This window comes from Macaca fascicularis, chromosome 7 (genome assembly GCF_037993035.2).
Source record: "Macaca fascicularis isolate 582-1 chromosome 7, T2T-MFA8v1.1".
In the NCBI taxonomy this organism is placed as follows: Eukaryota; Metazoa; Chordata; class Mammalia; order Primates; family Cercopithecidae; genus Macaca; species Macaca fascicularis.
The window spans coordinates 174,337,270-174,364,815 of NC_088381.1; the positions used below are offsets into that span (position 1 = coordinate 174,337,270).

The following is a 27,546-nucleotide window of genomic DNA, read 5'->3' on the forward strand; positions in this document are numbered from 1 at the left end:
GCACTGACCTGCTCATTGCTGAAACTCTCTTAGTTTAGTAGCTTTTGAGTATAGTCATTTGTTGCCATGGGATGATTTTCCTAAAATTGTGGACAGTTGTGTTTCGTGTTCAAACATGAGCTAGGATTTTCATAAGAAAGATATTGTTGGATTTCCCATTTCTTTTCCACATTGCTCCTCAGACTCACTGAGGTGGGTTTCTGAAGTCGAGTTGAGGCACTTCCCTTTCTAAGAGTTGGATTTTTACTTACCTGGGCTCCTTGTGTGGAAATATTTATGGGCTCCTTGTGTGGAAATAAGCCTCCTGTGTCACACCTACCCTGTGACATTTTTAGAAATTTATTTGTGCACTGACACTGTGAGACACTCCATGATGAGGACATATTCCATCTATTTTATTGTTTTATAAAATTACTTTATGATTGCAACTTTCTCTCTACAAGAAAAGCTATTATCTGGATTTTCACAATTCCTCCTGCTCTCTTATCCCTACATTTTTCTCCAATGTCATTTCCTGCAGTTTAATAAAGGCATATGTTCTGCTGATTTGTATTCTGCCCTTTGGGGTGGTATGAGCCCAAGAATCTGGTGGCCACATAACAGTGATGCATCTGGCCCAAGTAACAGAGATATTTCATGCTGAATCTTTGTCAAACAGGATACAGCTGCTGCTTGCATGAACCATTAACAGGAGACATGAACCATTAACAGGAGACATGCAAGAAGGAGGAAGACAGGGCTCTGAGTCTAGTGGTGATGGGAAACCCAGGCCCTAGCAGGAAATGGCATCTCAGCCGCACTTTCCTGTTCTGCATTGGTGGGGAGGGAGCACCAATAAGAAGCAGCCTGGGTTCTTGTACAGGAGGCGCCCTGGGCTGTGTCTCTGTGCTCCCCGTGCACAGTAATATGTGGCTGTGTCCACAGGGTCCATGTTGGTCATTGTAAGGACAACCTGGTTCTTGGAGGTGTCCTTGGAGATGGTGTTCAGAGATGTGCTCTGCTCTTCAGAGATGTGCTGTAGTATTTATCATCATCCCAATCAATGAGTGCAAGCCACTCCAGGGCCTTTCCTGGGGGCTGACGGATCCAGCTCACACGCATTCCAGAAGTGCTGAGTGAGAACCCAGAGAAGGTGCAGGTCAGCGTGAGGGTCTGTGTGGGTTTCACTAGCGCAGGACCAGACTCCTTCAAGGTCACCTGGGAGAAGACCCCTGTGGAGAAAGCAGAAGAAGATGAAGCCCACAAAGGAGTGAACAGATGTTTTATCCCTGAGTGAGTCCCTGATCACAGCACTCACATGAAGGGACGGTCAGCAGCAGGAGCGTGAAGCAAAGCGTGTCCATGGTGGGGCACAGGAGTCACTGAGCCAGGCCCTGTGCTCTGCTTTTCAACCCAGAGGAGGGTGGAGCTGGTGGAGATTTGCATTGCCCTCATCTCTGCCCTACTCTATGGGATGGAGTCAGGTTTCAGGACTCAGTAGGGTAGTGCATCTGTGGTGAGGAGCAGTGATAGTAACACGATCAGTGTAATTCAGATGGCATTAATCTAAGGCTGGACAGGTAGTTTTGAGGAGATGCCTTGGCAGAAGTCATGATTGGGAGGTTGTGTTGGCCTTTGTGCAAGAATTATTTTATGATAGTCTTGTTATCAGGGATATGTGTGTGAGAATTCTCCCTACACTTCCCTGACTCCGTTTGTCAGGATTTTAACACATGCAACTCCATTTTGATTCTTAAATATTTCACAATCTTGTCCTAAAAGCACTGGTGCAGAAGGACAGTTTATGTAGTAACCAATTAATTCTACATCCACCTCCCATTTTAACCAGCCAAGCTTATTTCTTTCACTACAAATGGCTACTGCATTTCCAGGGAAGCCGAAAGTACCTTCAGCCTCTTCCACATGGCTGCAGTAGCCACAGCCTGAGCCCAAACTGATTACAGGGAAGGGGCTTCAGCCCTGGAGTTGAGATCATGGTGACCACGTTTACCTTTTCCAGGGAGCAGGAAAATCCAAAGAATAGTGAGAATGACAACTAAAAAGAAAGAAAATCAATTAGAATCAAAAGAAGCACCAGATCAGTGTTGATATTAATTTGCATACTTTAGCGTCAGGAGAAGGGTCAGACATAAAAACTGTAGTGGTCCCCATATTCTATATGACTCTGACCATAGTCCACCATCTTTAGGCTGGTATCACCATCCCTAAAGACTATTCTAGTCAGGGAGACCCAGTAAGTTCTCTGCTGTGAGTGAGATTGGAGAAGATTCAACAGGTCCCACTGAGCTTCTACACATCTCCATTTCTGGCGACCATGGTTCAGTGCTTTTCATCTCTGTGTCAGTTTGCATTTTGTCCATGGGAGAATATGTCCTCATAACACAATATTTAAAAAAAATTTAGAGATGGCATTGGTAGGTAGGCACAGAATTCTGAAATTAGAGAAGTTCCCTGGAGAAACTCTCAGATGGAGAAAGTTTTTTTTTCCATCCTTGCAGGAAAGCAGTCCTAAACTTTCTGTGCACCTCCCTCTGGGATTGATTCTGATCAGTGAGTCCTGAGCGCCCCCTGCAGCTAATTTGCCCATGTGTCCCTGGAGGTTTGCGTCTGTGCTCACACTGGCCTTTCCTCATGCACTTCTGTTGCACAGTAATATAGTGATGTGTTCTTGGTTTGCAGATTGCCCATTTGCAGATACAGCATCTTCTTGACATTGTCTGTGGAGATGACAAATCAAAGAAAAATAAATATTTTGTAGGACAAATAAATCCTGAGAAAATCTATTCCCAGCACAATAATCTTTCCATAGACATTTTAGCAGACTTTCTAGGTGACTAGCCATATTATATATATCCATTACCTGAATCTATCCAAAAAAAATAAAGATTGTCAACAATGGAAAAATGAGGTTTAAATTTTGTTTTTGCATTTGTATTTCTTTTATTATATAAATGTGTAAAGCAATTATAAAATTCCAATACTCCATTTTTACAGCATACATTACTACAAATTGAGAAAATTTAAAAGGGATAGAAAAGAGAAAATAGACAAATACGGTTATAATATCTCTGTTCTATATGTAAAGGGGTATTACATTTTTGAATTAGAATTCAATCATAGAAATGTCTTATTGTTACCCTTATGATAACCTATAAAATATTAGTCATGTAATAATTAATAATAAGTTAATAGAAACAATATATATTATTGTAAAAAGATAAATTAAAACAAGAATAATTGGATAAAAGAGTAGTATCATTAAGAAATAATTCCTCATAGTCAACTAAAAAATTAGGACCCAGCAATTCTCTCTCTCCAAGAAAACTTCTTTAGATATTCATGAATAGAAAAAATAAGGATAGAAAAATATATACCATGAAAATATAAACCAAAGAAAACTTGAATAGCTATATGAATTTCAGACCAAATAATCATAAAATGAATACCTTTGTGACTCAAGTGAAATATTACATAGAATAATAGGATCAACTTTCCAAAATACATTTAAAATGGATGTGGAACAGAAAATAGACTAACATACATAGAAGATGGAGAAATCAGCACTCATTGTGATCGACAAAACAAGCAATGATTAAATAATAAAGATAGGAGTGTCCCAAATGGCACTTTCAACCTACTTGATACATTTGTATCTATAAAATATTCACCTGGAAAACTTCAGAAATACAAACTGTGATTTACCAGAAGAGAATAAAGGAACATGACAACTGAATTCAAAGTGATGAACTTGATGGAGTCTGGGAACAAACAAATATACAAAAGCAACAGCAAAGAGAGATTCCGTCTCAAAAAGAAAAAAAAAAAAAAAGAAAGAAAGAAAAAGAAAAGAAAAAGAAGATATCCACTAAAAGGGACAAACTATGAAATATTTAAAATAGTTCATTTTGAGATATATATGAGTGGCCAAGGCCCATGACACCACTCCAGGAGTTCCTGAGAATATGTGTCCAAAATGGTTTGGTTACAGCTTGATTTTATATATTTTAGTGGGTCAGAAGTTACAGGTAGATGTTAATCAACACATGTGAGCTATACCATTTATGCAGTCCAGAAAGGCAGGAAAAGATGATGCCTGGGCTTTCAGGACATAGGTGAATTTAAAGATTTTCTGATTGGTAATTGGTTGAAATGTAAGGTAATACACTCCTCACAAATGAGTGTCTAGATTAAGACAAGGGTTTGTGGAGATTATAGTTCTTATTATGTAGATGAAGCCTCCGGGTAGCAGACTTCATAGAGAATAGATCATTAGGTCTTCCTGTTTGTCATGTGATGTTATGCTAGAATCAGGTTGTAATTTTGTGTCTTTTTTCTATAAAGAGTGTTTATAGCAAAAATGTAGTTTTGTCAGTCTTAAGATCACTGACATTCTTCACAGAATTAGAAAAACACTACTTTAAATGTCATATGGAACCAAAAAGAGCCTGTATAGCCAACTAAGCAAAAAGAACAAAGCCGGAGGCATCATGCTATCTGACTTCAATCTATACTACAAAGCTGCAGTAGCCAAAATCCCATGGTACTAGTACCAAAACAGATATATAGACCAAGGGAACAGATCATAGAACTCAGAAATAATGCCACACATCTACAACCATCTGATCTTTGACAAACCTGACAAAAACAAGCAACGCTGAAATAATTCCCTATTTAATAAATGGTGTTGGGAAAACTGGCAAGCAATATGCAGAAAACAGTAACTGGACTCCTTCCTTACACCTTACACAAAAATTAACTCAAGGTGGATTAAAGACTTAAACATAAGACCTAAAACCATAAAAACCCTAGAAGAAAACATGGGCAATACCATTCAGGCAGGACATAGGCATGGGCAAAGACTTCATGACTAAAACACAAAAAGCAATGGCAACAAAAGCCAAAATTGACAAATGGGATCTAATTAAAATAAAGAGTCTCTGCACAACAAAAGAAACTACCATCAGAGTGAACAGGCAACCTACAGAATGGGAGAAAATTTTTGCAATCTATCCATCTGACAAAGGACTAATATCCAGAATCTACAAAGAACTTAAACAAATTTATAAGAAAAAACCCAACAACCCCCCAAAAAGGTGGCAAAAGATATGAACAGACACTTCTTAAAAGAAGACATTATGCAGCCAACAAACATATGAAAAAAGTTCACCATCACTGGTCATTAGACAAATGCAAATCAAAACCACAATAAGATACCATCTCACACCAGTTAGAATGGCAATCATTACAAAAATCAGGAAACAACAGATGCTGGAGAAAATGTGGAAACCATCATTCTCAGCAAACTATCACAAGAACAGAAAACCACTGTATGTTCTCATTCATAAGAGGGAGTTGAACAATGAGAACACATGGACACAGGGAGGTGAACATCACACACTGGGGCATATCAGAAGGTGGGGGTGGGGGCCAAGGGGAAGGGTAGAATTAGAGGAATACCTAATGCAGATGACAGGTTGATGGGTACATCAAACCACTATGGCACCTGTATACCTGTGTAACAAATCTGCATGTTCTGCACATGTATCCCAGATTTTAAAGTATATATATAAAAAAAAATGCAGTAGTGGAACTGCTGGATCATTTGTTAGTTCTGTTTGTACTTTTGAGGCACCTCCACACTGCTCTTCACAGTGACTGTACTAGTTTACATTCACTCCAGCAATGCATACGAGTTTTCTTTTCTCTGTGTCCTTACCAGCATTTGTTAGCATGTTTTTCTTTTTTGACAACAGCCATCTTAACTGATGTGAGATGATACTTTCTACAATTCTGCAGGCTGTTTGTTCACCAAGTTGATTATTTATTTTTCTTTGCAGAAGATCTTTAGTTCAGTTGAGTCCTGTTTGTCTACTTTTTTTCATTGCATTTCCTTTTGAAGTCTTAGTCATATTTTGTTTACCTAGGCCAATGTCCCGAGAACTGTCCCCTATATTTTCTTCAAGTATTTTTTTTTTTTTTTTTTTTTTTGAGACGGAGTCTCGCGCTGTCACCCAGGCTGGAGTGCAGTGGCCGGATCTCAGCTCACTGCAAGCTCCGCCTCCCGGGTTCACGCCATTCTCCTGCCTCCGCCTCCCGCCTCCCGAGTAGCTGGGACTACAGGCGCCCGCCACCGCGCCCGGCTAGTTTTTTGTATGTTTTAGTAGAGACAGGGTTTCACCGTGTTAGCCAGGATGGTCTCGATCTCCTGACCTCGTGATCCGCCCGTCTCGGCCTCCCAAAGTGCTGGGATTACAGGCTTGAGCCACCGCGTCCGGCCCTCTTCAAGTATTTTTATAGATTCAGTTAATACATTTAAATATTGAATCCATATTCAGTTAATTGTTGTCTATGGTAAGATGGAAGTCTGGTTTTATTCTTCTACATGTGGCTGTCCAATTCTCCCAGCACCACTTACTGAATAGAGGGTTGTTTCTCCAGTGTATATTTTTTGTCATTTTTCTCAAAGAACAATGGGTTGTAGGTATTCGGCTTTATTTCTGTGCTCTGTATTCTATAACATCACTCTTTTTCTGTAACAGTACCATACTGTCTTTCTTACTATATCTGTGTAGTGTAATTTGAAGTCAGGGAATGTGGTGCTTCCAGGTTTGTTCCTTTTTCTTATGATTTATTTTGCTATTCAGGGCTCTTTTTTGTTTCCATATACATTTTAGGATTTAAAAAAATATATGTAATCAATTATGTTGGTTACTTGATAGAAATTTCATTGAACCTGTATATTGCTTTGGGCAGTGTATTAGTTCATTTTGCATTGCTATAAATTAATATCTGAAGCCAAGTTATTTATAAAAAAAGAGGCTTCTTTGGCTGACAGTTCTGCAGGCTGTGTGAGAAGCATGGCACCAGCATCCGCTTCTTGTGAGGGCCTCAGGGAGCTTACAATCATGGTGGAGGGGAAAGAGGAAGCAGGCTGTGTCACATGGTAAGACAGGAGACATGAGAGATTTGGAGGGTTGCCAGACCCTTTTTAATAATTGGATCGCAAACTACCTAATACAGAAATAATTTACTAATGGCCACGGGGTAGATACCAAGACATTCCTGAAAGATCTTTCCCCATGACCCAAAACCTCCCAGTATGCTCCAACTCCAACACTGTGGATCACATTTCACCATGAGATTTGCAGGCAACAATCATCTAAGCTGTATCATTTCACTCTTGTGTCCCCTGATCTTATGTCCTTCTTAGGCTGCAAAATCATCTTTTTAAAAAATATATATAGTTCCCAAAAGTCTTAACTTGGTCAACCTCAACCTGAAAGTTCCAAAGTCTCATGTGAGCCTTAAGGTAACTTCCCCCAAGCTGTGAGCTTGCAAAATGTTTTAAATAATTATTTACTTCCAAGGTGCAACAGTGCCACAGGCATTGGGTAAATATTGTCAACACAAAAGTAATAAATTGGTGAAAGGGATGGCCAACAGCACCCCACCCCCCCACACACACCTAAAGCCTATTAGGGCAGATATTAAATCTTAAAGCTACAAAATAATCTCACTTGACTTTATGTTCTTCAACCAGAGCACACTGGGACAAAGGCGGTCCCAATAACCTCAGGCATCTCATCCCTATAGCTGGGCACAGCCCATGGTGCTGCTTTCACAGGTTAGAGTCAAGTGCCAGAAGCTTTTCCAGGCTGAGGTGCAAGCTGCCTTTGGCTCTACCATTCTGGAATCTTGAGGGTGTGGCTGCATTCCCACAGCTCTACTACGAAGTGCCCTAGTGGGGACTCTGAATGGGGGTTCCAACTCCATCTTTCCCCATCTTCAACACTGTCCTAGTGAAGGCTGTCTGTGGTGGCTCCACTTCTGCAGCAGGCTTGTTCCTGGGCATGCAGGGCTCTCTACACATCTGAAATCTAGGTAGAAGCTACCCAGCCTCCTTCACTCTTGCATTCTGCATGTGTGTCAGAATGCACTTATCCAGGCACCATTTACTGAATATAGAGTGTTTTTTCCCAGTTGCTTGTTTTCGCCACCCTTAAAAAAATACTAAATTGTTATATTTCTGTTTTCTATTTTGATCAATTTTTTTCTGCATGTCTGCTCTTGTACCAGTACCAAGCTGGTTTTGTTACCATGACATTACGGTGTAAAGTCGGTATCATGATGCGTCTGGCATTGTTCCTTTTGCTTAGCATTGCTTTAGCCATTCAGGATCTTTTTTGGTTCCATATAAATTTTCAATTAGTTTTTTTTCTGATTCTGTGAAGAACGATGGTGATAGTTTTATGTAAATAGCATTGAATCCATGAATTCCTTTGGGCAGTATGACAATTTTTACAATATTAATTCTTCCAATCCATGAGCATGAAATGTTTTCCCATTTATCTGTGTCATTTATGATTTATTTCAGCTATGTTTTGTAGTTCCCCTTGTAGGGATCTTTCACCTTTTTTATTATCTGTATTCTCAGGCATTTCATTTTCTTTGTGGATATTGTAAGTGGGATAGGATTGTGTTCTTGATTTTACTCTCAGCTTGGATGTGGTTGGGGTTTAGAAATGCTGGTAATTTTTATCCCTTGATTTTGTATCCTGACACTTTAATAAAGTTGTTTATTCTAGAATTATTTCGGCAGAATTTTTAGGATTTTCTCGGTGTAGAATTGTATCATCAGCGAAGACGGACGGATTGACTTCCTTTCCTATTTGGATCCTGTATGAGTCCATTCTCACACTGTAAAGAAACACCTGAGACTGGGCAATTTATAAAGACGGTGTTTTAATTGGCTCACTTAGTATGATGTTGACTGTGGGTTTGTCATAGATGGCTCTTACTATTCTGACGTATGATTCTTTGATGGCTAGTCTGTTGAGGGTTTTTATCATGAGTGGATATTGGATCCTATCAAAAGCTTTCTCAGCATCTATTGACGTAATCATATGGTTTTTGTGTTTATTCTGTGTATATGGTGAATCACCGTCACTGTGGATATTGAACGAGCCTTGCATCCCAGGGGTAAAGCCCAGTTGATCATGATATATTGTATTTTAAAGTGCTTCTGGATTCCATTTGCTAGTATTTTGTTGAGGACTTTTAGGTCTATGTTCATCAGGAATATTCATCTGATATTTTCTTTTGTCATTGTGTCTCTTCCTGATTTTGTGTGCCAAGGACACACAGTAGAGGAAAGACAGTCTTTTCAATAATGGTGTAACAACCAGGCATCCATATGCAAAAGAAATAAAATTAAGCCTTCTCTAACTCCATATAAAAATCAACTAATAATGGGTATAATACCTGAAAACATAAATTCATAAATGACAAGGAGGAAAAAAAAATCTTCCTGCCATTGATTCGGAACTGATTTCTTTGAATTTAATACCAAAGCACAGGAAAAACTATATGCAATTATGTATCTGACAAGAAGTTCTATCCAAATGTATAAATAAACCATACAACTCAATAGCAAATAGCAAATGACCTGATTAAAAAAGGGCAAAAACCTGGATAGATTTTTTTTCAGAAGACAAACACATAGCTAATAGTAAATGAAAAGGCTCTCAACATTCCTCATTATCAGGGGAATTCAAATCAAAAGCACAATGCGATATCACCTCACACAAGTTAATATGGCTATTATCAGAAATGAAAAAGACAACAAATGTTAGCAAGAATGTGGGAAAAAGGGAACATTTTGTGGTGTGATTGATTACAAGTTGAAAATAAAGCTATCATGTCATCTGCTGATTCCACTTCTTGTTATATATTCAAGGGAAATAAAATTATTTTGCCAAAGACATATTTATTGCAAGATTATAAATAACAGTGTGGATTTGTAAAATAAATTAATGACTGTAAATTGGATGAATGTATAAAGAAAATGTGTATACTTAAATAGGAATTTTATTTGGCTTTGAAAACAAGGAAATTCTGACATTTGCAGCAACACGGATGGGCCTGGAGGACATGATGCTAAGTGGAATAAGCCAGATGCAGAAAGACAAATGCTTCATGACCTCATTTACATGTGGGATCTAAACTATCCAAGTTCTTGAAAGCAGAGGGTAGGATAGTGGGTCCCAGGCCTGTGAGGAGAGGGAAATCAGGTGATGTTGGTCAAAGGTTACAGTTTCAGTAGTGCAGGGTGAATGAGTCCTGGAGATCTAATATACAGCAATGTTCCTATAATTAATACTGTATTGTAAAAATGAGATTTGCTAAAAGGGTAGATCTTAGGTGTTCTCATAAGACACATACACACACACACAGTAAAAATAAAATGGTAGTTCTATGAGATGATAGATATACAAATTACCCCAACCATGATGAGCATTTTTCAATGTGTATCTGATATGGTTTGGATCTGTGTCCTGGACCAAATTTCATGTTGTATTATAATCCTCAATCCTGAAAGTGGGACCTGGTGGGAGGTGACTGGGTCATGGGGTGGGTCTTTCATGAACGGTTCAGCACCAACTCCTGGTGCTGTTCTCATTACAGTGCGTGGGTTCTCACAAGATCTGGGTGTCTAACAGTGTGTAGACCTCCCCCACTTCCTGTGGCTTCCGCTCTGGTCATGTGATGTGCCTGCCCCTCTTTGTCTTCTGCCATGATTCTAACTTTCCTGATTCTCCCCGAAGGAGAAGCCACTGCACTTCCTGTACAGCCTGCAAAACTGTGAGCCAATTAAATATCTTTTTATTTTTTTTAATTTCTGAGTCTCAGGCATTTCTTTTTAGCCATGTGAGAACGGACCAACAACACATCAAAACATCAAGTGGAGCACCTTAAATATATACTTTTTAAAAATGTTCTATTATACCTCAATACAAGTGAAAAAAATTAAACTTATAATAAAGAAATGCATACTTCATATTTTCCCAATAAAAATGAGAGAACATAGAAAAACTTACGTTAAGATACTTGCAACAGCTTTGCTTACAGTATTCATAAACTGGAAACAAATTTAAAGTCCATCAACAGAAAAACAGATCAATGTATTGTCATTTATTTACTTAATGGGCTGACTCAGATATAAAATCTCTGTCCTTTCTCTCTGTCTCCATATATAGATGAAAACTTTGAGGTTTCATATCAGAGTCAGTTCATTAATTGAATAAATGACAATATGTTGATCTAATTTTATACATTAAATTGCATGAATTAACCTCAAATATAGCAAAAGTAGCCATGACCAAAAAAAAAAAGTCTATGTTAGATTCCATTTATATGAAGTTCAAAGCAGAAAAACATGGGTCTACAGTGCCAGAAATCAAAACATTTTCCCATGCAGGAGTTGACCGCAGGCACAGCGGAAGACCTGTGTTGGGGGATGGACTTGCTCTTCAGCTACCTGGGACCTGTCCTATCTTCAGTGGGTTCCGGGCGCCCCCCGGTGGCCACGCGCACCCCTGCAAGGAGGTTTGTGTCTGGGCGCACACTGACCTCCCCTCACTGTGTTTAGTACAGTAATACAGGGCTGTGTCCTCGGTTTTCAGGCTGCTCATTTGCAGATACAGCGTGTTCTTTGAATCATCTCTTGAGATGGTGAATCTGCCTTTCACAGCCGCAGCATATTCTGTGGTGTAACTGTTAGCTTTGTTTTTTATTAAACCTATCCACTCTAGCCCTTTCCCTTGAGCCTGGCGGACCCAGTGCATGTAGTAGTTACTGAAGGTGAATCCAGAGGCTGCACAGGAGAGTCTCAGGGACCCCCCAGGCTGCACCAAGCCTCCCCCAGACTCCACCAGCTGCACCTCACACTGGACACCTGCAAACACAGAAACACCAAGGTCAGAAACCGCCACACATATCCACTGTTTCTCTCACTCATGTCCATTCACACCCAATCTATTTCTCCATGAATCACCTTTTAGAATAGCAACAAGGAAAATCCAGCTCAGCCCAAACTCCATGGTGAGTCCTCTGTGTTTAGTGCTGATCACTGAGTGGAAACGCCTGGGAATCCCGGGGCTGGGGCTCCTCTCCCAGAGCTGCAGGGTCAGGGCTGGGCTGCTTTTCATCAGCAATGGGAGGGACCCCATTTGCATGTCTCCTACTATATAGTGAGTTCTGGAAGGGATGCCTCAGAGTGGGCTGTGTCCCAGAGTGGATGTGAGTGATTATATGTCATAAATAATTAATTCTCATTGACATGTCTACTTTTAGATGCACATGAATTATGCTCCGTGAGAGTCAAATTTTCCTTCATTTACAGATATGAATGTAAACCCCCAAGCATGGAGGGGTCATGTGACATATCTAAGAGCTCAATCTGGTAAGAGCTATTCTCAGTGTCTGGCCTGTGTTTCTCAGGGCTGGATCCAACTGCTCCCTAAATTAACTCTAGGACACAGCAAGAAATTTCCAGTGAGGTTTACAAAATCTTCTTAATATAATGATATCATGATATAATTTGGTTGTATCTTAGTGTTTTTCTAAACAATACAGAAAAACAGGATTAATTTGCGTGTGTATTCAGAAGTCTATGGCTTTTCTTGTATTATTTTTCTCTCTGTCTTTTTCTACAAAATTATACTTTTATTTTTAATAAGGTAATATTGGCAAATTATAATCTTCACCTAATATGTTCTCAATTTGACAAATACTGACATAATCATCACCATTCACAGAGAAAACAAACCAATTCACCTCACAATTTTCTCTTTTTCTCCTGCAATTTCCCCTTCCTCCACCTTCCCTCCTCTTACCATTGAGAAGTCAGTTAGGGATCTTTTCTATGTAACTTGCAATGAGTATTCACTGTGTACAGTTTATAAAACATAATCACATGTATGTGATTTGATTAATTATACTCATCATATGTACTTGTGAACTGAACCACGCTGTTGATCGTATCCAACACTAATTGATTGCAGTAGTAGGTACTATTCCAATAAACGACTTTTCCACAATTTGTTTACTGATAAAGCTGCTGATTAATATTTAGATTTTCAGTTTCTGTGTATTTCAAATAAAGCTGCTGCCTAGCTTAGAGAAGCACACAGCTGAGAAACATGTTCTTAATCTTACAACAACATGAACAACAGCTAAACTGGTTAAGTTGCAAAAGAACCAATTTGCTTTAATATATCAGGTAATTAGTTATAGCACCTGCGTGTTTGTCAGTGTATGCGAGAGAAAGAAAGAGGGAGGAAAGGAGACTGAAAAAAGATAATTATTAATTTATGAAATCTTCAAGTACAGGGACTTTATTCCTAATGAATGGGCTCCACTTAAGTTCAAGTTGAGGTTGAAGAGCCTAACATATGGCTATATATTTATAATATAAATATTATTCTCTAAACACAAAAACACTCATGTAGGGAAAAGAGAGATCAGACCATTACTGTATCTACGTAGAAAGGAAAGACATAAGAAATTCCATTTTGACCTGTACCTTGAACAATTGCTTTGCTAAGATGAGGTTAATTTGTAATTTTGCCCCAGTCACTTTGCCCCAGCCACTCTGCCCCAACTTTGAGCTCACAAAAACATGTGTTGTATGGAATCAAGGTTTAAGGGCTGTGCAGGACGTGCCTTGTTAACAAAATGCTTACAAGCAGTATGCCTGATAAAAGTCATCACCATTCTCTAGTCCCAATAAACCAGAGGCACAATGTACTGTGAAAAGCTGCAGGGACCTCTGCCTTGGAAAGCTGGGTATTATCCAAGGTTTCTCCCCATGTGATAGTCTGAAATATGGCCTCGTGGGATGAGAAAGACCTGCCCATCCCCCAGCCCGACACCCATAAAGGGTCTGTGCCGAGGTGGATTAGTGAAAGAGGAAAGCCTCTTGCAGTTGAGTTAGAGGAAGGCCACTGTCTCCTGCCTGCCCCTGGGAACCGAATGTCTAGGTATAAACCCCGATTGTACATTTCTTCACTTCTGAGATAGGAGAAAAGCCGCCCTATGGCGGGAGATGAGACATGTTGGCAGCAATGCTGCTTTGTTATTCTTTACTCCACTGAGATGTTTGGGCAAGAAGGAAACACAAATCTGGCCTATGTGCGCATCCAGGCATAGTACCTCCCCTTGAACTTAATTATGACATTGATTCTTTTGCTCACATTTTTTTTGCTGACCTTCTTCTTATTATCACCCTGCTCTCCTACCACATTTCTCTTGCTGAGATAATGAAAATAATAATAAAGACTGAGGGAACTCAGAGACCGGTGCTGGTGCACGTCCTCCGTATGCTGAGTATCAGTCTCCTGGGCCCACTGTTGTTTCTCTATACTTTGTCTCTGTGTCTTATTTCTTTTCTCAGTCGTTCATCACACCTGATGAGATATACCCACAGGTGTGGAGGGGCAGGCCACCCCTTCATCTGTCACCGAATGTGGGTGCCTTTCTCTAGGGTGAAGGTACGCTAAGAACGTGAGCATTGAGGACAGTCAACGAGAGATTCCCGAGTATGTCCAAGGTCAGCCTTGCGGTAAGCTTGTGCACTCAGGGGAATCCAGGGTAACAATGGGGCGAACTGAAAGTAAATGTGCCTCTTGTCTCAGCTTCATTAAAGTTCTCTTAGGAAGAGGGGGAGTTAAAGCTTCTACAGAAAATCTAATTACGCTATTTCACACAATAGAACAATTCTGCCCATGGTTTCCAGAACAGGGAACTTTAGATCTAAAAGATTGGGAACAAATTGGCAAAGAATTAAAACAAGCAAGTAGAGAAGGTAAAAATCATCCCACTTACAGTATGGAATGATTGGGCCATCATTAAAGCAACTTTAGTACCATTTCAAATAGAAGAAGATAGCGTTTCAGTTTCTGATGCCCCTAAAAGCTGTGTAATAGATTGTGAAGAGGCAGGGACAGAGTTCAAGAAAGGAATGGAAATTTCACATTGTAAAATGTAGCAGAGCCGGTAATGGCTTGATCAATGCAAAATGTTGACTATAATCAATTACAGGAGGTGATATATCCTGAATCATCAAAATTGAGGGAAGGAGGTCCAGAATTATTTGGGCCATCAGAGTCGAAACCACAATGGCCATGGACTCCTCCTCCCGCAGTTCAGATGCCTGTGACATTAAAATCTCAAATGCAGTTTAGACAAGTACAAACCCCGAGATAATATCAAGTAGAAAAGGTTAGAGTTTCTATCCCGGCAATGCCCGTCCGGACACAGTATCCACAATATCAGTCGGTAGAAAATAAAACCCAACCACTGGTAGGTTATCAATACTGGCCGCCAGCCGAATTTCAGTATCTGCCGCCTCCAGAGGTTCAGTATAGATCTCAGGCGGTGTGTCCTGTGCCAAATAGCAAGGCACTGTATCAGCAACCCACGGCGACGGCGTTTGATCCTACAGCACCCCCTAGTGGACAAGGTAGTACACTGCATGAAACCATTGATACTGCCGGAAAACAGGGAGATCTGGAGGCATGGCAGTACTCGGTAACTTTACAACAGATACCGGCCGGGAAAGGGAGTCAAGCAGGAGCATCTGCCCGAACTGAGCCTAGATATGAATCTTTCACCATGAAAATGTTAAAAGATATGAAGGAAGGAGTTAAACAACATGGACTCAACTCTCCTTATATGAGAACATTATTAGATTCCATTGCTCATGGAAATAGACTTATTCCTTATGATTGGGAAATTTTGGCTAAATCTTCCATTTCACCCTCTCAGTTTCTACAGTTTAAAACCCGGTGGATGGATGGAGTACAAGAATAGGTACAGAAAAATCAGGTCACTTATCCTGTTGTTAATATAGATGCAGACCAATTGCTAGGAACAGGTCCAAATTGGAGCACTATTAACCAACAATCAGTAATGCAGAATGAGGCTACTGAACAACTAAGGGCTATGTGCCTCAGGGCCTGGGAAAAAATTCAGGACCCAGGAACCACCTGCCCTTCTTTTAATTCAATCAGATGAGGCTCTAAAAAGCCACATCCAGACTTTGTAGCAGGGTTGCAAGATGCCGTTCAAAAATCTATTGCAGATGATAATGCCCGAAAAGTTGTTGTTGTAGAAATAATGGCTTATCAAAATGCAAATCTAGAATTTCAATCGGCCATAAAACCATTAAGAGGAAAAGTTCCAGCAGGAGCTGATGTAATTACAGAATATGTGAAGGCTTGTGATGGGATTGGAGGAGCTATGCATAAGGCAATGCTACTGGCTCAAGCAATTACAGGCATTGCTTTAGGAGGACAAGTTAGAACGTTTGGGGGAAAATGTTATAATTGTGGTCAAATTGGTCATCTAAAAAAGAACTGACCAGTCTTAAATAAACAGAGTTAAAATAAAGAGCCACCTGACCTATGTCCAAGATGTGGAGAAGGAAAACATTGGGCTAAGGAATGTCATTCTAAATTTGATAAAAATGGGCAACCGTTGTTGGAACAGGAAGAGGGGCCAGCCTCAGGTCCTGCAACAAAGTGGGGCATTTCTGATTCAGTCGTTTGTTCCTCAGGGTTTTCAGGGACAACAACCTCCACAGCAAATATCACCATCTCAGGGAGTCAGCCAATTACAACAATACAACTGCTGTCCCCTGCCACAGCAGGCAGCGCAGCAGGAGATTTATGTTCTACTCAAAGGGTTTCTTTGCTCCCTGGAGAGCCCCCACAAAAGATTCCTACAGGGGTATATGGCCCACTGCCAGAAGGGATGGTAGGCCTTCAAGTCTAAATCTGAAGGGAGTCCGAATTCGTACTGGGGTAATTGATTCAGATTATAAAGGGGAAATTCAGTTAGTGATCAGCTCCACTGTTCCCTGAAGTGCCAATCCAGGCGATAGACTTGCTCAATTACTGCTTTTGCCTTATATTAAAATTGGGGATAGCAAAACAAAAAGAATAGAAGGGTTTGGAAGTACCAATCCTGCTGGAAAAGCTGCTTACTGGGCTAGTCAGGTCTCAGAGAATAGACCTGTGTGCACAGTCACTATTCAGGGAAAGCAGCTGAAGAATTAGTGGATACTGGGGCTGATGTTTCTATCACTGCCTTAAATCAGTGGCCAAAAAATTGGCCTAAACAAAAGCCTGTTACAGGACTTGTCAGTGTGGGCACCGCCTCAGAAGTGTATCACAGTGCCATGATTTTACATCTTCTAGGACCTGATAATCAAGAGAGTACAGTCCAGCCTGTGATTATTTATATTCCAATTAATTTATGGGGCTGAGACTTGTTACAACGGTGGCATGCAGAGATTACTATTCCAGTCTCCCTATACAGCCCACCAGTCAAAGAATCATGGCTAAAATGGGATATCAACCTGGCAAAGGACTAGGGAAGAATGGAGAAGGCATTAAAACGTCCCAATTGAGGCTGAGGGAAATTCAGAAAGAAAAGGATATGGCATCCTTTTTAAGAGTGGCCACTGTAGAGCCTCCAAAACCCATTCCATTAACTTGGAAAACAGAAAAGCCTGTGTGGGTAAATCAGTGGCCACTACCAAAACAAAAGCTGGAGGCTTTACATTATCAGCAAAGGAACAATTAGAAAAGGGATGTATTGAGCCTTCATTTTCACCTTGGAATTCTCCTGTGTTTATACTGCAGAAAAAATCTGGCAGATGGTGCATACTAACTGACTTAAGAGTCGTTAATGCAGTAATTCAACCTACAGGGCCTCTCCAACCTGGGCTGCCCTCTCCGGCCATGATCCCCAAAGATTGGCCTTTAATTATAATTGATTTAAAGGATTGCTTTTTTTTTACCATTCGTCTGGAAAAACAGGATTTTGAAAATTTTGCTTTTACTATACCAGCCATAAATAATAAAGAACTAGCCACCAGGTTTCAGTGGATAGTCTCACCTCAGGGAATGCTTAATAGTCCAACTATTTGTCAGACTTTTGTAGCTCAAGTTCTTCAGCCAGTTAGAGACAAGTTTTCAGACTGTTACATCATTCATTATGTTGATGATATTTTGTGTGCTGCAGAAATGAGAGACAAATTAATTGACTGTTACACATTTCTGTAGACAGAAGTTGCAAACGTGGGACTGACAATAGCATCTGGTAAGATTCAAACCTCCACTCCTTTCCATTACTTGGGAATGCAGGTAGAGAAAAGAAAAATTAAACCACAAAAAATAGAAATAAGAAAAGACACATTAAAAACATTAAGTGACTTTCAAAAATTGCTAGGAGATACTAATTGGATTCGGCCAACTCTAGGCATCCCTACTTATGCCATGTCAAATTTGTTCTCTATCTTGAGAGGAGATCCGGACTCGAATAGTAAAAGAACATTAACTCCAGAGGCATCTAAAGAAATTGAATTAGTTGAAGAAAAAATTTGGTCTGCACAAGTAAATAGATCACTTAGCTCCACTCCAACTTTTGATTTTTGCTACTGTAAATTCTTCAACAGGTATTATTGTTCAAAATGCAGATCTTGTGGAGTGGTCATTCCTTCCTCACAGTACAATTAAGACTTTTACATTGTACTTAGATCAAATGGCTACATTAATTGGTCAGACAAGACTACGAATAGTAAAATTGTGTGGAAGTGACCCAGATAAAAATCATTGTTTCTTTAAATAAGGAACAGCTTAGACAAGCCTTTATCAATTCTGCTGCATGGCAGATTGGTCTTGCTGATTTTGTGGGAATCATTGACAATCATTACCCAAAAACAAAAATCTTCCAGTTTTTAAAATTGTCTATTTGGATTTTACCTAAAATTACCAGACATAAACCTTTAGAAAATGCTCTGACGGTGTTTACTGATGGTTCCAGCAATGGAAAAGCTGCTTACACCGGGCCGAAAAAACAGGTCACTGAAACTCAAGATCACTCAGCTCAAAGAGCAGAGATGGTTGCTGTCATTTCAGTGTTACAAGATTTTAATCAGCCTATTAACATTGTTTCATATTCTGCATATGTAGTACAGGCTACAAAGGATGTCGAGACAGCCCTAATCAAATATAGTATGGATGATCAGTTAAATCAGTTGTTTAATCCGTTACAAAAAACTGTAAGAAAAAGAAATTTCTCATTTTATATTACTGATATTTGAGCACATACTAATTCACCACGGCCTTTAACTAAGGTAAATGAACAAGCTGACTTGCTAGTATCATCTGCCTTCATGGAAGCACAAGAACTTCATGCCCTGACTCATGTAAATGCAACAGGACTAAAAAATAAATTGGATATCACGTGGAAACAGGCAAAAAATATTGTACAACACTGTCCTCAGTGTCAAGTCCTACACCTGCCCACTCAGGAGGTAGGAGTTAATCCCAGAGGTCTATGTCCTAACGCGTTACGGCAAATGGATGTCACACATGTACCTTCATTTGCAAAACTGTCATTTGTCCATGTGACAGTTGATACTTATTCACATTTCATATGGGCAACCTGCCAGACAGGAGAAAGTAATTCCCATGTTAAAAGATACTTCTTATCTTGTTTTGCTGTCATGGGAGTTCCAGAAAAAATTAAAACAGATAATGGGCCAAGATACTGTAATAAAGCATTTCAAAAATTCTTAAATCAGTGGAAAATTACCATACAAGAATCCCTTATAATTCCCAAGGATAGGCCATAGTTGAAAGAAGTAATAGAACATTCAAAGCTCAATTGGTTAAACAAAAAAAGGAAAAAGAGAGTAAGGAGTATAACACTCCCCAGATGCAACTTAATCTAGCACTCTGTACTTTAAATTTTTTAAACATTTATAGAAATCAGACCACTACTTCTGCAGAACATTTTACAGGTAAAAAGAACAGCCCACATGAGGGAAAACTGATCTGGTGGAAAGACATCAAAATTAAGACATGGGAAATAGGGAAGGTTATAACATGGGGGAGAGGTTTTGCTTGTGTTTCACCAGGAGAAAATCAGCTTCCTGTTTGGATACCCACTAGACATTTAAAGTTCTACAATGAACCCATTGGAGATGCAAAGAAAAGTGCCTCCGCAGAGACGGAAAACCTGCAATCGAGCATCATCAACTCACCAGGTGAACAAAATGGTGATATCAGAAGAACAGATGAAGTTGCCATCCACCAAGAAAGTGGAGCTGCTGACCTGGGCCCAACTAAAGAAGCTGACACAGTTAGCTGAAAAAAGCCCGATGAACACAAGGGTAACACAAGCTCCAGAGAATATGCTGCTTGCAGGTTTAATGATTGTATCAACAGTGGTAAGTCTCCCTATGTCTGCAGAAGCAGCTGCAGCTAATTATACTTACTGGGCCTATGTGCCTTTCCCACCCTTAATCCGGGCAGTCATTTGGATGGATAATCCTATTGAAATATATGTTAATAATAGTGCATGGGTACCAGGCCCCACAGATGACAGTGGCCCTGGCCAACCTGAAGAAGAAGGAATGATGATAAACATTTCCATTGGGTATCATTATCATCCTATTTGCCTGGGAAGGCACTGGAATGCTTAATGCCTACAACCCAAAATTGGTTGGTAGAAGTACCCACTGTCAGTCCCACCAGTAAATTGACTTATCACGTGGTAAATGGAATGTCACTTGGGTCACAAATAAATAATTTACAGGACTCTTCTTATCAAAGATCATTAAAATTTAGGCCTAAGGGAAAACCTTGCCACAAGGAAATTCCCAAAGAATCAAAAGACCCAGAAGTCTTAGTTTGGGAAGAACGTGTGGCTGATACTGCGGTGGTATTACGAAAAAATGAATTTGGAACTATTATAGACTGGGCCCCTCGAGGCCAATTATATTATGATTGTACGGGCCAGACTCACTCATGTTCACAGGCCCCATCTCTCTGGCCCACTAATCCGCCCTATGATAGTGATTTAACTGAAAGGCTGGAGCAGGTTTATAGAAGGTTAGAATCACCCTATCCATGGAAATGGGGTGTCTACCATTTAAATAGACTACAATGGGCCGGGCGCGGTGGCTCAAGCCTGTAATCCCAGCACTTTGGGAGGCCGAGATGGGCGGATCACGAGGTCAGGAGATCGAGACCATCCTGACTAACACGGTGAAACCCCGTCTCTACTAAGAAATACAAAAAATAGCCGGGCGAGGTGGCAGGCGCCTGTAGTCCCAGCTACTCGGGAGGCTGAGGCCGGAGAATGGCGTGAACCCGGGAGGCGGAGCTTGCAGTGAGCTGAGATCCGGCCACTGCACTCCAGCCTGGGTGCCAGAGCGAGACTCCGTCTCAAAAAAAAAAAATAAAATAAAAAATAAATAGACTACAATGAAATACACGAATTACTTGTCTTCTGCGCCTGCTTGTTGCACTTCACATATGGTCCTCTAGAGTCATGCATGCTGTTGCAAATGAACATTACTCCATTGGGTACATACTGAATTTTCTTTAGTAATTCATCCATTGATGGTAATTTAGGATGTTTCCACATCGTTACTATCATAAATATTCCTGCAATGAACGGAGGGGTGCAGATGTCTCTTTCTCATACTGATTGTACTTCCTTTGGATACATGGCCAACAGTGGGGCTGATGGATACTACGGTAGGTTTTTTTTTATGTTTTGAGGAACTTCATAGTATTCTTCACAATGACTGTACTAATTGACGTTTTCAGTAATAGTATACATGGGCTCCCTTTACTCCACATCTGCCCCAATACTGGTTATCTTTCATCTTCTTTAAAAATAGCTATTCTAACAGGTATGGGGTGATAATTTATTGTAGATTAAATGTGAATTTTTAAAATTATTACTTCTATTTAACATTTTTATATATCTATATGTCATTTGTACATATTTTTTGAAAAATGTGTATTCAAGTCATTTGCCTATTTATTAATAGGATCATTTGGTAGTTGTTGTCCTCACAAGACACAGCATCAGCTGCATGTATCCTGGACTCATTGCCAATGCACAACACAGATACAATGCCACCATGAATGCACTGGACTCAAGGATACTGCAAATTCCAAAATTGGTGTCCCCAAAACAGGAGCCCGGGAACACACCAAAGCAGCATCTCTGCATGTCCCTGAAGCCAGAGATGCACACAGTGCCACCACGGTAATACACAGCCCTATCTTCAGCTCTCAGGCTGTTCACTTGTAGATACAGTGATTTCTTGGCATCATCTCTGGAGATGGTGAATGGACCCTTCACAGAGTCCACATAGCTTGTGCTGCCTCCACTACTACTCAAAAATGAGACCTACTCCAGCCCTTTCCCTGGAGCCTGGTGGACCCAGCTCATCCAGTACCTACAAAAGGTGAATCCAGAGGCTGCAAGGGAAAGTCTCACAGATGCCCCAGGCTACAACAAGCTTCCCAAAGACTCCACCAGCTGCATGTCACACTGGACACCTGCAAATACGGAGACAACCTGGTCAGAACCTGCCACACATATCCACTGTTTCTCTCACTCATGACCGCTCACACTCAATATCGCTAGTTCTCCATGAGCCATCTTTTAAAGCAGCAATAAGGAAAACCCAGCTGAGACCAAACTCCATAGTGAGTCCTCTGTGTTCAGAGACCTGACCACCAAAAGGAAACTCCCGGTACTTCTGGACTGGGGCTCTTCTCCCATAGACACAGGCAAGGTTGGTTTTCATCAGGACAGCGAGGGCCCTATTTGTGTGTCTCCTCCTCTATAGCAAGCTCTGGGTTGGGACACCAGAGGAGAGAGCCATGTCCAGAACAGATGTGAGACTCCTGGAGCAGCTTAGTGTCAATGACAGCATCTGAGAAAATATAATTTCTTATTATGTGATTTTGCCATTAAAATTACTTAGCAAGTATTATTTCATTTTTTTACATATTTGTACAAATAGAACTATAACTGCATTAAGCAAACTAACTGCTGCATTTTAGAATCTTCCAAAAAATTGAGATAGACCTGGGGTTTATTCATTGTACATTCAGAAATATCTGACTTTTTATGTGATTTATACATGTATTTATTTGTAATAGCTTGAATAATATAAAATTTTAATAACACACCAAATGTACAATTTGGAAATTATTGATGTAACCATCACAATTATTAAGATAGAAAACAAATCAATTACCCTCAACATTTTTTCTTGTTCTCTTGCAACTCCTCCTTCCTCCCTCTTTTCTCTCACCTTTTCGCCATTCAACTACCGACCTTCATGTTACTTTAGCTTCTATTTTGTAGAATGTATAAGAATGCAGTCATACAGGATGTAGTATTTTTTGGCTCATTTTACTTATATGTACTTGTGAATTTAGTTCCTTTATGAGTCTATCAAACTTTTGTTATTTAAAATGATGAGCAGCGTTCCAATGAAAAACAACTTTTTTTGTTTGTTTGTTTTTTTGAGACGAAGTCTCACTCTGTCGGCCACGCTGGAGTGCAGTGGCGCAATCTCGGCTCACTGCAAATTCTGCCTCCCAGTTACAAGCGATTCTTCCGCCTCGGCCTCCTGAGTAGCTGGGATTACAGCATCCGCCACAACGCCCAGTAATTTTTGTGCTTTTAGTAGAGACAAGAGTTTCACTATGTTGGTCAAGATGTTCTCCAACTCCTGACCTCGTGATCTGCCGCCTCAGCCTCTCAAAATGCTGGGATTACAGGCATGAGCCACCGCGCCCAGCCAAATTTGTTAAATTCGTGTTTAATCTGACATCCTTCTGGATTTGCTGACACTAGAATATAAAAGAAAATAATTTCCAAGTCTTACGTACAGCCAAAACTAAACCAAAAATTTCCCGTCGCTAAGCTACACCTACCACTGGATTTTTAATTGACAAAAGATGAGCCTGAGAGAAATCACAAAAGCAGCTAAATCAAAGAAAAGCCCTTTTTCTTACTCAGCTGAACCTAAGACCACAGTTACTGCAAAGGCAGCTTCTCCAACTCCTGAGCTCAAGAGATCCGCCCGCCTCGGCCACCCAAAGTGCTGGGATTCCAGGCCTGAGCCACGCGCCCGGCCAGCGAAGGCAACGTCTAAAAACCTTCTCACCTCCTGTCACCAACCCAGTGACAAAATCCCGAGTTTTCAGAGGACATGGCAAGACCAGCACAAAACACTGACTCCCAGGAGCTCCCGACGTCGCTGGCGCCTCAGCGGGCAGCAGCCGCTCCGAGCTCTGACCAGCAGGCGCTGGCGGAAGGGCCTTCCCGGGGGCGTCGGGCACCAGCTGCAGCCTTTGGCTCCACGTCGGTGGCTCCGCGTCCTTCCCCAGAGGCGCCAGCGCAAGGTGCTCACACCCAGGCGACTCAGCGGCGCCCCAACAGGGCGGCGCCCCAGCAGCCCCGCACCCCAGCAGCTCCCCCTAGCAGGGCGTCACCCCAGCATCTCCGCACCCCAGCAGCTCCCCCTAGCAGGGCGTCGCCCCAGCGCCCGCGCCCATCCGCGAGAAGAGAGCCTGTGCAGGCCCGAGCCTCCTCCTGGAGCAGGCCAGCCAGGATGGCGCCTCCTCGCTCCCACAGGCGCCCCGACGCGGCCCGCGCAGAGCCCCGCAACCAGAACAGCGCGAGCCTGCGGGGAACCTGCGACGGCGGTGGCCCGGGCTCCTCCACCTTCCCGGTAGCCAGCAGCAGCTCATGCCGCCCACCTTCCCCTGGCCAGGTCTTCCTGAAGCTGGGGCCGGAGGGCGCAGCGGGAGGTCCCAAGGGTCCTTTTCAGAAAACAGGCTTTTTATGAATTTTAACACAATATGTACAAGCTGTGTTCATTCATTAACCCTACTTCCGTCATACACTGGCAACCTGTTTAACACCTGGAAAGATTAGATGTTATAAATAGGACTTGTTCATCCTTTATACACACAATATCCATAGGTAAATAAAAACACACATACAGAAGAGATGACCATTAATCTCGCCTCCTGGTGCGCACAGAGGCCTAGAACTCTGCACTTTCTCCTCTTCTCTCCTCCCCTGAACCAGAGCACAAACACAATGTGTGCTACTCAAGCAGGGATTTGGCCATTCCCCCCACCAACATCAAAATAAAATAAAACACTGCGTATGAATTTTAACAAACAGATACTTACAAAATTTATTATTTTACTATCTGTAATTTTAACATATGTCAGGCACTTCAGAACATCTAGAAAGACTAGATATTTCAAAAGAATACTTAGCATTGCCAATGATGTATACAATAGCGAGGAATCAAATGCACACAAGAAAACACACAAGAAAACAATGACAAGGATATGAAAATGTCTTCTAAATATGAGCAGCCTGGCATGGAACCCTCTTCTTTTCCTGCCCAGGTCTCCCCTCCGTGTCCTCTCACCCACGGAATTAACGTAGACGTGTGGTTCCTGTGTCCCTTCCAGGGGTGGTTCAATAACTCCATTTCAAAATGCCATTTCCAGAAGGCACCCCTATGCTATGATTTTGTAAAAAGCACATTGGTGGCCGGGCACGGTGGCTCACACCTGTAATACCAGCACTTTGAGAGGCCAAGGCAGGTGGATCACCTGAGGTAAGGATGGCCAGCATGGCGAAACCCATCTCTACCAAAAAATACAAAAATTAGTCAGGCGTGGCAGTGCACACCTGTAATTCCAGCTACCCTGGAGGCTACGGCAGTAGAATTGTTACAACCCAGGAAGCAGAGGTTGCAGTGAGCCAAGATCCTGCCACTGCACTCTAGCCTGGGCGACAGAATGAGACTCCGTCTCAAGAATGAATAAATGAATGAATAAATAAATAAATAAATAAATAAATAAATAAGCAAAGCACATGGTAACTTACAAGACGTGCAATTTTCTGACTCTATCATACATTGGCAACCTCCTTACATCTAGGCGGGTTCGATGCAGCAAATGTGTTCTTTTAAAAGATCAGGGGACGGTCAAGAGCAGCTTTTTCATGTGTTACGCACAGGCCTTCTAGAAAGGGCTGGTAAAGGGTGATGGGCATGTCCAGTGGGACAAACGTGGAAGGTTCTTCTCTGTCTCTCCCCTTCCGTGTCAAGGTCTGGTAGAAGAATGATAACCATCCGGTGGCCGCTCCCTATTCCCCACATCATCTTCCAGGACTCTGCTTACCTTTCTTGCCCTAAGGCCTTTGTCCCTTGTCAGGACTGGGGGGGTCTCTTCCAACTGGGACAGGAGTTACCCCGAGATTCCGAGCTTCGGCGCTGAATGGCCAGAAGAGAAGGAGGCGCTAAGTCCTAACCCCACTTCCTGGCGACTCGGGCGTCTCTGGACCGCGCACGCCCCAGCTGCCCCCTGGCATCCCCGGATCCCCCACATCCCGCCGGCCCCGACGCGTCCCCGGTCCGCCCATGTCCCATCAGCCCTGCGCCTTTCGGACCGCCCACTTCCCAGCAGCCCCCGCGCATCTCTGTCGCAGCGGCCCCCGTGCTTCCCGCCCCGCCACGCCCACCCAGAGGTGCTGGGTCCCTGTAGCTCAGCGGGGACTTCCTTTACATTGCGCAGGTTTGGGGCTGGAGACCCGGGATCTGCGGGGTCCTGGCTAGGAGAGGCCGCTGCTGCCTTCAGTTTCCCAAGGTGGGCAGAGAGGTTCCCGCTGCTTTGAGGTCAGGGCTCCTGGGTGGCGGCCACAGCGAAGGCTCCAGTGTCTGCAGGCAGAAGCCAGGCCTGTCTGGGGGCCCCCGGCTCATCTGCAGTTCAGGGCGGAGGGTCCAGTGAGCTGACCTTGCACTGCTTCTCACCACGCGCCCAGTGTCACTGTATTCAGCCGCCACTGCACAAAGGCGGCACAGCTCACCTGGACCTCAGGTCTCTATTGTAGAGAGAAGCTTTGAGAAATGTCTTATCTACTCAGTGCTACAAATAGAAAAATCGAATGCAAGCTCCTCTACCCGTTGACATGTTATGCCGTTAATGTATTCCGGAGCCCTCCCTTTATCCCCACACCTATCCCAAAGCCTTCGTTTATCCCCAGGCCTATCCCAGATCCTCCATTTATGTCACTAACAATGAATTTTGTGTTATTTTAAAATATAATTTTAATAGACAAATAATAATTGTAAATATTCATGAGGTACATAGTGATGTTTTGATACATATAATGTATAGGATTCAGATTAGGATAATTAACATCCTTCATCTCAAACTTTTTTAATTGGGAACACTCAATATCCTTCTAACTATTTGATACCACATGCTATTATTAATTATATTTATCCCACAGTGGTAAAGAACATTATAATCTCAACCCTCCTACCTAACTCTAATGTTGTATTCTTTTACAAATCTCTGCCTATCTTGCCCTCTTCCCCCACACTTCCCAGCCTCTAGTATCCTCTGTTGTAATCTTTACTTCTATGAAACTAATCTTTTTGCTTCCACGTATGAGTGAGAAAACAAAGTGTGTTACTTTCTGTTCCTGGCTTATTTCATTTTGCATAATGTCCTCTAGTTCCATCCTCATTGCCACAAATGACAGGAATTCCCTTCTTATGAATGATAGTATTTCATCATGTATCTGCACCACACTATCTTTAACCATTCATCTCTTTTCCAACACCTGGTTTGATTTCATATCTTGGCTCTTGTGAAAGGTCCTGCCATATACATCTGGGTGCAGAAATCTCTGATATAATGATGTTCTTTGGATCAATTTGCAGTAGTGGAATTGCTGGATCATATAGTAGTTGTGTTTGCAGTTTTCTGAGGTACCTCCACACTGCTCTCCATAGTGACTGTACTAGTTTACATTTTCTCCAACAATGCATAAAAGTTTTCT

General features: G+C 41.7%; 1 pseudogene and 1 gene segment (V, D, J or C); one reads left to right on the forward strand and one right to left on the reverse strand.

Annotated features, from left to right (window-relative positions):
* Nucleotides 1–371: 371 nt before the first annotated feature.
* Nucleotides 372–26,135, reverse strand: LOC107130510 (immunoglobulin heavy variable 2-70D-like). The segment is given in 3 exon segments: nucleotides 372–1,211; nucleotides 1,298–2,717; nucleotides 25,881–26,135. Coding segments are annotated over 2 exon segments (467 nt in total).
* Nucleotides 13,033–14,250, forward strand: LOC135971581 (uncharacterized; annotated as a pseudogene).
* Nucleotides 26,136–27,546: the final 1,411 nt, after the last annotated feature.